This window comes from Humulus lupulus, chromosome 7 (assembly GCF_963169125.1).
Source record: "Humulus lupulus chromosome 7, drHumLupu1.1, whole genome shotgun sequence".
Classification (NCBI taxonomy): domain Eukaryota; kingdom Viridiplantae; phylum Streptophyta; class Magnoliopsida; order Rosales; family Cannabaceae; genus Humulus; species Humulus lupulus.
In genome coordinates, this window is record NC_084799.1 from 51,039,079 (window position 1) to 51,049,669 (window position 10,591).

The window sequence follows — 10,591 nt, forward strand, 5'->3', positions numbered from 1 at the left end:
AATTTCAGCTGGAAATCTTACCTTAAACACAGAATTAAACCCCATTCAATGGCTAAACTAAGATCCTAAGCTCACAAGCCTTAATTCCCAAGCTTTAAATCTTCAAGTTTGCGTCAAAATCTCAACCTGAGAGAGAGAGAGGGTGAAAGAGAGTGCTCTGTTTTTCCTTAAGCTTCTACAGCCATCCTAACCTTAAGTATATCCCATGGTCAATAGACCAAAATGTCGCTAGGGCCATTTAAAACCTCTCAAGGCTAGCAAGGGTAAAACTGTCATTTCCCCTCTATCTCGTTAATCATAATTAACGACCTCAAATTCATGTTACTCCCAATATTCTCAAATAATTATTAAATCATATCCCATTACCCGTTCATTCCCGGTAATGTACTAATTATCAAATTACCCCCAGACTCACCCCGAGTCCAGTAATTAATCCCGTTATGACCAAACTGCTAACTTGCAACCTAGGATCGTCTCATGTCGAATGGCTCGAACATATCCACATAATGATGTGGTCTCACCCATAAATCACAAACATGCACATAAATACACAATTATGCCCTTAACGGGTCAAAATTACGAAAATATCGTTCTAATAAGAATTGGGCCCACATTCATGCAATTATCATCATATCATAATATAATTCACATAATCATGCATCAAATCACATAATTGCATATCAAATCAATTATGGTCCTCCTGCCCCCTAATCTAGACATTACGCCACATTAGGGAATTTGGGACATTACATGACCTATGGCAAGAACTCCAACAAAAAGAAGTTAAAAGCGTAGATGAATTTCTGGCCCGAGCTCAGGAGTGGATATACCTAGAGGAGGCACGAGCTTCTATCGCAGGAACCAGCCAGGTCCCTGTCCAACCCATTGGAGTGGTGACGGATGTTGCAGCTCCGACTCAGCCCGTTACCCAGAATAACCAAGGGGGAAATAACAAGAGGAAGGGGAATGGTGAGGGCAACTAGAACAAGAAGAAGAATAACAATTTTGTAGAGAAATTCAAGCCTATTTACGCAACCTACACCGACCTAACAGACACCCTAGAGCGTATCTTCCTAGAAAATTCTAATCGTCTCCCATGGAAAAAGCCAGAACCTTTAAGGCATCAGAGGGCGAAGAAAGATCCTTCAAAGTTTTGCTGATTCCACAACGACATCGGTCATAACACTGATGATTGTCGGCAACTGAAGGATAAAATTGAGAGTCTCATTCGAACTGGACCATTAGCCCAGTACACCTAAAATCGGGTAGTTCCCAATCAACCTGCCGGGCAGAATCCTCAGCCAGTTCCAGAAGCTCCGATAGGTCAACTTGGAGCTCAGACGAATCAGGTCGACCCTCCCCCAATAGTAGGAGGAGATATAACCACTATTGCCGGAGGACCTCATTTGGCAGGCATGAGCAACGGGGCCCAAAAGAGGTATATCAATGAGTTGAAAGCTCATAACGGTGTGGAGTTTGTCCAGGGGTAACGATTATAAAAAAAATAGCAGTTGGAAAAACAACCAATCATTTTCACGGAAGAGGATTTTATCCACGTCTAATTCCCACACAATGATCTGCTAGTGGTAATCGTGCAGCTCGTTAACCGAAGGGTACAAAGAATACTGATGGATAACGGAAGTTTCGTAAATTTACTTTTCAGGTCCACCCTGGAAAAGATGGGATTGTTTGTATCTGATTTGAACGCAACCTCAATGACTCTGTACAGGTTTTCAGGTGAAGGAGCAGCGACCATAGGGACAATCAGACTAGTAGTGACATTGAGAGAAGAGTCACGAACTGTCTCTAAAATACTCGAGTAGGTTGTAATCGATTGTTCGACCGTATATAATGCGATTTTGGGCTGACCTGCACTGATGGCATTTGAAGCCATCACTTTAATCTGACACCTGGCAATGAAATTCCCCTCAACCTTGGGGATATGCACCATAAGAGGTGACTAGCTCACTGTCAGAGAATGCTATAGCATTTCTATGAAGGGAAAATCACAACCCGGGTAGCAGGCAATGGTCCTAAGTGAGGGGGTGAGGAGTCCAAGGGGTAGAAGTCACCTGTGGAATGGAAGAACCTCAAGAAGAAGATGGTGAGGTCGCCCAACGAGATGATATTGATCCGCAGGGCGAAGACAGGTCTAAGCTTAAAGCAATAGAAGAGCTCGAGGAAATAAACATCGACCCAAAAGACCCTTCAAGAGTTGTAAAAATTGAGAAAAATCTTGAAGTCGAAAAGAAGAATGAGCTCGTTGAGTTTCTATAGTGGGAATCAGTCCGAGTATAATAATGCATACCTTAAACTTGGACAAGAGCGTGCCTGCAAAGTCCCAAAAATGGAGGCTTTTGAGGACTGTACGAGATGAAGTGTTAGAAGAAGAAGTAGACCGTCTACTAAAATGTGGGTTTATCATGGAAGCAAACTACCCGATCTAGGTTGCAAACCCCGTACTGGTCCAGAAGTCAAATGGGAAGTGGAGAACCTGTATCGATTTCTCCGACCTCAATAAGGCTTTTCCTAAGAACTGTTTCCCACTACCAAGAATTGATCAGTTGGTAGACGCCACGGCCAGTCATGAGCTCATGTCTTTCATGGACGCATATTCTGTATATAACCAGATCGCAATGAACCCTGCAGACCAAAAGCATACTAGTTTCATGAACGAGCATAACGTATATTGCTACAAGTTATGCCATTCAGGCTGAAAAACATTGGGGCTACATACCAATGGTTGGTCAACAAGATGTTCACTAACCAGATCAGGAGAAACATGGAGGTGTATGTTGCTGATATGCTCATCAAATCAAAGACCTCCAATAACCATGTATCCGACCTGGAAGAATGTTTTGGCATACTGAGAAAGTACGACATGAAGCTGAATCCCCAGAAGTGCTTTTTTGGAGTTGTGTTAGGAAATTTTTTGGGGTTTATAGTCAACACAAGGGGAATAGAAGCGAATCTGGAAAAAATCAAGTCGCTACTAGAAATGCCTTCGTCCAGGTCGCATAAAGAAGTACAAAGCCTAACTAGAAAGGTGGCGGCTCCAAACCCCTTCATTTCAAAATCCACTGAAAAGTGTCTACCATTCTACAACTTGCTCAGGGGAAACAAGAAATTTGAGTGGACCAAAGAATGTTGTTGACGTCAGAACTCATCAACGATATATGATAGGAAAACTCAAAGTGTGTTGCAAAAATTATGTATAAGGAAGGTAGAAAGAACTTGAAGGTGAAAGATACAGAACTACAATGGAGTGAAAATCGTATATTCCTTAATTGTCTAAGCCTACAAAGAATTTTCCAACCTCTTGGTTTGAAGGGTCAAAGCTGTTGACCCTCGATTTGGCCAACGACACGGAGTCAAAATAACGACAAAGAAACAAAAAGGAAATCAAGAATGAAATCAAATGGGAAGAAGGTGACACAAATGATTTATAGTGGTTCGACCCCAACTGTGCGGTAATAACCTACGTCCACTTAGTGTTCTTATTGATATTGAATCCTAATGCCGTGATCAAAGAACTAGGGTTCTTGAGTTTCACCATCCTTAAGAGAATTACAACTTTTTGGTGGATAATCACAATATGTTCTCTCTGTGAGTATTCAAGTTACAGGTTCAAAAGTCCCTTTCTTGAGCCCTCTCATTCATATTTATAGGCTCAAGGGGGATACATGTGCCAATGGGCCTTCATTATCCTTAATCTCAGTGTATCAAGGAAATAAAGAGAAAATATAATAAATATAGTTATTACAAGAATACATATCTTAAAGGAATTAAACCGAAGCGTGCGACCAGACTGCTCGCATCTAATCGCGAGATCTGATGAAGCAATAAACATCCGGTTGATAGCCGAACAGTATCCCTTCACTTTAACGCTGCCACGTGCCAACCACATGTAATAAATTCTTGCCACATCATCAGGAGCCATTTTTGGGTGAACAGAAGCCTATTTATAGAAGGGCACTAATGGCCTCTGATACAAGGTGGTCCCAAGGGACAAGATTGTATGTTGGTACCCTGTCAGAGTAGTTGTGCATGGTGTAGTGGAGTTGAGGGTTGTGGTGTCAATTTTCGGTACATGGTCAGAGATAGGCAGATCATGCTAACACTGCTCATACGAATTTGTACCACCACTACTTGTCAGATATTGATGTCGAAATCACGCTTATGCCTCCCTTAGGGTTGTACACCTCGTACTTGTTCAAGTGCCTAATGGTCCTTCTCACATTTCTAAAATATACCTTGGCTCATGGATTTCTAATATTTTGCTAAGTGTGGGATATTTTTCCTAATTCTCCTTGTATACTTGGGGAGGCCTGGCATGGATAGTATGCGAGAGGCAATGAATCCCTCACTAAGCGAGGCTTTCCTTAATGCCCTGAAACTAGGACCACAAGGCCCTCGCATGGTCTTGCGCATAGGTGAGGTAGTTGCATCCAGAGCAACACGACGAGGTGCTAGGACTCTGCGTGGAGTCTGGGGGTGCACGAGCCTTCTCAGAAGCCTTCACTAAGCGATCCTTCAACGTGGTGCTTGGCCTCGCTACGTGAGGCTCTCCCTCCCCATGCGAGGCCCTCCGCATGTTGTGACACCAAGGAACCCAGGCCCTCGCACGGCCTTCCGCATGGGCATACCGTCTTCGACGCATAACTCCGTGCATAGGCGGCGTAACTGCGCGAGGTGCTTGGACTCCGTGAGGCGCTATGCGAGACACATGCTTGGCATGCAGCATGTTGGGCCTTACTATGCGAGGCACTATGCGAGGCCCTCTACGTATGCGAGGCCTTATTTTCGGGTGCCTTGTTTCTTTAATGATTTTCCCATATTCACACTTGCCCCTGAGTCTATGAGCATTCTTTTAAGTGTGTTTGTAGACTCTTTCGTATGTTCTTTATGTGATATGAATGGAATTTATGCTTCATTTTCCTTGAAAGGGCGTGGAAGACTCACCTTTTGAATGATATCTTGGGGTGAATGAGGAAACACAAAATGGACCTTGGTTGTGTGTTTCTTTGTAGTTCATAAAGAAACACAAAAACCAACTAATTTTGGTGGTGATCCAAGTATGTCCTTAAGGTAGGATGAGGGCTAATCATTTCTAAGCGCAGATACTAAGGTTGCCAAGGCTCTTGATCTCCACCATTCATATAGATTTGATTCAATGGCTAGGAAGTCTTGACTCTCCTTATAAATACCCCAAGACTTTGGACTCACCTCTTCACACCAAAACTTGCTTAGCCTAGTGGTATCTCCTTTAAGCTATTTCTAGGAGCTCCAAGGTTCTATCCCTCACAGAGGCATCTTTGAGGTAATTTTTGCCCCTTTTCATTTATTCATTTTTTTTTACTTATTCTTTCTCATACCAGGTTTGCATTGTAGGAGTGCAAGGCGTTCTCTCGCTGCTAAAGGTCTGCTCTTGCTTGTCGCTCGGTTCTTCTTCACACACCTAAAAGCCTGTCCTCGCACATGTGTGGATTCACATGTACGCACCCAAGTATACCTTCTTCCCCCAATGATACGCATGTCTCTTTTATCTTTTATATGAGGGTAGGGCCATAGGTTGGTATGTACCTGTTCCTTAAAGGTTTCTTTCTTCTTTTTTTTTTTTTTTATTCTCACAGCTCATTAGGCACATGTGCATGGGCCCTTTTCTTACACCCTTTACACTCATGTTGTAGATATAGGGTTGTCTTCACGCACACACGCCATTGAGTCTTAGCTTGCCTATGGCGTCCGGACGGTGCTTTTAAAGGTCTGCCTGGTGTTGAATTTATCGAGTTTTCATCCTCCGACTATGAGGCCGATGTATGCAAACCCTCTCTAAATGGGGGTGTGCGAATGCTCTACCTACAGAGGTTATCCTACCTTAGGCAGAAGGCATGGAGCCTTGAGAATGAACTCGAATCTGTTACTAGTGGCGGTGGTATAGGTTTCTCCCCATGGCATGAAATGTATGTCTCCCAACTAAAATCAACCCTTCAAGATTGTATAGCTAAAATCGTGTGCCTAGTGAAAAACCTGCCACCTGAACCTCCATCTTTCTATGGTGATGAATCCTCAGGCTATGGGGGTCCTGCCCATGGGGATGCTGATTGTGATCCATTTGAACCTGAGTTTCTTTCTATGGTTTTTCCCACGTTTCCTCATCTGTCCCCGGTCGGACATCATAGGGTCAAGTAGTATGCGGGTAGACGTAAGACATGTAGAGGGCCTTCTAGGGGGTTGATGAAGTAAGTTGCTCACAAACCGCCCGTTGTTTTTATCCAGGTACCAAACATGCCGAGGGGGTTCTTTGACGATTCTGAGGACGCGGGAATCGTGTCTACTCTTGCCCGGATTAAGCTTTCCAACATGATAAAGGCCCACCAACTATCGCCGGACATCAACTTCATCATTCCATCTCGCGATGATTGTGCTTCTTGAGCCACCTGAGGGGCTTGTAGCTTTCAGCGACTTAATAATGAAGTTTTGTGGGGTCTTTCTGCTTCAGCCCTTTTTTGTTAAGGTACTAAACTATTTTGAGCTAGCACCCCTCCAACTGTCTCCCAACTCCTGGGCTATGCTTAGTTGTTTATACTTATTATATAGGCAAGTGCAATCTAGGGGGCTTTCCATGAGTGAGGTCCATCATCTGTACACTCTTAAGGTGAACCCAATAGCCTCTGGCTTCTATCAGCTCCAGAAAGGCATGGCTCTTACAGGGTACCCTCTCGTGGAAGGTTCTATTTCCAATAGGGGCTCGTGGAAGAGTGACTTTTTCTTCACCAACAACGTATCCACTCAACATACTCATTTCAACACAACAAGTAAGCTTTTTCCCAGGTTTGTCTAACTATTGTTATTTCCTTTTCTTTACCATAGGCCTTGAAGGGGTTGTCGACCCTACCTTGAGTCTGACAGCCCGCGATCGTGTGGCGAACATCATGGGTGTGCCGGCTTGTGGCCTTTTATGGAGGGAAATCTCTATTCGTAAATGTTGTTGTCTCCAGATCAAGTCGTTTCCTTATGATATGTCTCATCCAAATCTACCATCCTGAGGGTAATAGGTGGTGACGAAGACGACGACGACGACGATGATGATGCCGTGTGGAGGACCAATCCTGATGTTGACTTGTCTCCCTTTGGAGAGTATACAACTGGGAAAATTGCTGAGTGGAAAGGTCAGAGTGGAAACCCGTAGGCCCCTTTTCAAGGCTTATATATACACATATTGTTGTCATGTAACCCTCCGTGTTGTTTTCTTTTTTGTTTTATGGAACTCCTTATAAGTCTTTAATGGTATGTGGGACTCTTGATTTCTAAGTCCTTGCTTATTTTTTATATCGACTATGAGGATGCATTGGCCTTTCTTGCCTTTGTCCTTCTCTTTTGGTTATCAAGTGTAAGGGACTTTGATAAGTCCTCCTTATTATTATTTTTTTGATGAATTCCTTATGTCTTCTTTGGGTTGATGATAATAGTCTGTTTTGTACACCCTAACTATAATTGTAAGGAAATATTAACCCTTTAGGTTCATGGTATACTTTTATATTCTTTGCGTGCGCTTGTAATTTTTTGCGAGAAGCATCTTTCTCGTCATTATGTATAGTACTATTTTTACAAGGGTCTCTTTTAGGACCCTTTTTGGCTAGACAACTTGGTGGCTGTTCTAGACTTATTGGGGGATGCCTTCCTTGAAGCCTCACCCCCTATGGGGGTGTCAGCCTTTGGTAGGAGGTCATCTTTGTGAAGTTTTTTAATTCCCTTGATATTCATAAGGGTAGCTAATCCTTTTGAATCTAAGTGACAGCTTGTCATGTTTATTTTTTTTCTATATATGTGTGCCTCCTATCCTGCCCCCCAAGTGCTTGGTGAAATTTATTCCATCGAGAACTTTGGTGAATGTTTGCATAGAGAAGAAATGTACCATGCGAAGTAGGAAATACTTTCATTTATAGTAGGCAGATTACAATGACATATATAAAATGATTACATCTACTGTGAGGTTATCTGGGTAACCTCTTTGATTCTTATCTGCTGAAGTTAGCATAACATAAACAAACTAAATACGGATATTCTTTGCATTGGATACGAAAGTCTTACTGGTAGTATTTCTTGAGGTGTTCCGCGTTCTATGCTCAGGGTATTACGGTATTATCCATGCGCACTAGCTTATAAGCGTTCGGCGGTATACACTATGCGATTGTGTAAGGTCCTTCCCAGTTCTCCCCTAGTACCCCCGTCCCTAGATCTCGCATGTTGGGGAGTACTTTTCTTAGCACCAAGTCTCTTACTCTGAACATTATTTCTCATACCCTGGAGTTGTAGTACCTCGCTGCCTGTTGTTGGTAGACTGCCACTCTTAGTTATGCTCTTTCCCTTCTTTCTTCTAACATATCTAAGTTTTCATCCATTGCCGCATGGTTGACTTGGTCCTCGTATGCCTGTACCCTGAAAAAGTTAACATTCATCTCAACCGGGTGGACAACCTCGCATCCATATGCTAAGGCAAAAGGGATCTCCCTAGTAGTTGAGCATGGCGTGGTCCTATAGGCCTAAAGTACATTGGGTAGCTCATCGACCCAGGCTCCCTTCAATTTTTCTAGCTTTGTTTTTATGTTCTTCTTGAGGACTTTGTTAATGGCCTCCACTTTCCCATTGGCCTGCGGATGTACAACAGTTGAGAAGCTTCTCCTTATTCTTTTCTCTTTATAGTACTCCTCGAACGTTTCCCCCTCAAACTGGGTAATGTTGTCAAAAATGATTTTGTAAGGCACTCCATACCTGCAGACAATGGACTTTTTGACAATGGTGGTGATCTGCTTGGCCATTATTTTTACTAGAGGTTTTACTTCAACCCACTTGGTGAAGTAATCTACCGCTACAACTACGTACTTGGCTCCTCCTCTACCTACGGGAAAGGCGTCGATCAGGTCTATTCCCCAAATAGCAAAAGGCCAAGGGCTGGTCAGGCTGGTTAGCTCATTTGGGGGCTTTCGAGAGTAGCTTGCATGTCTCTAACATTTGTCACAATTTCTTGCGAAGTTGCTAGCATCCTTCTCCATAGAGGGCCAGTAGTACCCTTGTCTCATGGCTTTCTTGGACGTAGATGTCCCACTCGTATGGTTGCTGCATTCGCCCTCGTGTATTTCATACAAAACTTTCATTGCTTCCTCTTCATCAACACACCGCAAGAGCGGTATAGAAAATTCTCTCTTGTACAAGACTCTGTCTACTAGGGTGTACCGAGCAGCTTTATATGCCAGCCACTGTGCTTCTCTCTTGTCTATTGGTAGAGTTCCATCCTTCAGGTATTTCATAATTGGGTCGACCCATGATTCTTTGGGAGTGTTGATCATGTGAACCTCTACATCAGTGATACTTGGCTTGGATAAGTACTCCACAGGTACAGACTTAAGTGTATCTCCATCCTTTGTGGTGGCTAGCTTTGCGAGGGCATTGACATGGGTATTCCTCTCTCTTGGGATTTTCTCTATGATATACCCCTCCAATTGCCCCAAATAGCCTTTTACCCTTGTTAGGTATGCGGCCATCTTAGGACCCCTCGCCTGATACTCGCCTTTCACCTGGAATACCACCAACTATGAGTTGCTAAAAATGTGTAAATGTGTTACCTTTAGCTCCCTTGCCAACCGCAGTCCGGCTAGAAGCGCTTCATACTTCTCCTTGTTGTTCGAAGCTTCAAATCCAAACCTTATCACACAATACATTGTGTTCCCTCTAGGTCCAGTCATCACGATATCTACTCCAGCTCCCTCTTCGTTGGATGCTCCATCCACGTTGAGGCTTAATTCCTAAAACTTTCTTTCCTCTTCCTTACCAACCGATTCACTCTCTTCTATATCTCCTTCTTCATTTGGCCAATAGGTGAACTCGACTATGAAGTCCGCGAGCACATGTCCGTTGATGGAGGTCTTTGGGGTATATGTGATGTTGAATTGACTTAACTCAATCGACCATTTCATCAATCTTCCTGAGGTTTCAGGTTTGTGCAAGACTTGCCTCAAGGGGTTATTAGTGAGTACCTCAATCGCATGGGCGTGGAAGTAAGTCCTTAACTTTCTTGAGGCCACGACTAAGGCATACACTAACTTTTCTATTTCTGGGTATCAGGTTTCTACGTCTACCAACCATTTACTGACGTAGTACATGGGTTGTTGGTCTTTCTTCTCTCCTTTAACCAGGGCAGGCTTATGGCATGCTCAGATACTGCCAAGTATAAGTATAGCCTTTTGCCCTTTTCAGGTTTAGCCAACAAGGGTGGCTTCCCTAGGTGCTCCTTCAACTTGGTAAATGCTTCCTTGCAATCTCCATCCCAAGCGAACTTTTTGCTCCCTTTTAGGATGTTGAAGAAGGGGAGGCACTTGTCTGTGGACCTCGAAATGAATCTGTTGAGTGCTGCCACCCTTCCCGTTAGACATTGCACTTCTTTCCTACTCTTGGGTGGATTTATCTTTACTAAGGCCTTTATTTTGTTAGGGTTAGCTTCAATGCCTTTGGAGTTGACCATGAAACCCAAGAACTTTCCCGAAGAGACTTTGAAAGTGCACTTGAGTGGATTCAGCTTCATCGTGTATTT

The 10,591-nt window shown here is 43.4% G+C and overlaps 1 protein-coding gene across 1 annotated transcript; it reads right to left on the minus strand.

Annotated features, from left to right (window-relative positions):
• Window positions 1-8,546: 8,546 nt before the first annotated feature.
• LOC133791687 (uncharacterized) lies at window positions 8,547-9,746 on the minus strand. Its single transcript, XM_062229605.1, has 3 exons — window positions 9,627-9,746; window positions 9,014-9,578; window positions 8,547-8,902 (listed from the first exon to the last, which is right to left on the minus strand). Exons 1-3 carry the CDS (start codon window positions 9,744-9,746, stop codon window positions 8,547-8,549), a joined length of 1,041 nt encoding a protein of 346 aa, XP_062085589.1.
• Window positions 9,747-10,591: the final 845 nt, after the last annotated feature.

Excerpts from the sequence above, each read along its gene's own strand:
- LOC133791687 (XM_062229605.1), bottom strand. The coding sequence starts at position 9,746 with ATGACTGGACCTAGAGGGAACACAATGTATTGTGTGATAAGGTTTGGA. Across the intron at positions 9,579-9,626 it reads GGTTGGCAAGGGAGCTAAAG|GTGAAAGGCGAGTATCAGGC; the intron begins GTAACACATTTA and ends GTGGTATTCCAG. Across the intron at positions 8,903-9,013 it reads CGCAAGAAATTGTGACAAAT|GTAGAGGAGGAGCCAAGTAC; the intron begins GTTAGAGACATG and ends CCTTTCCCGTAG.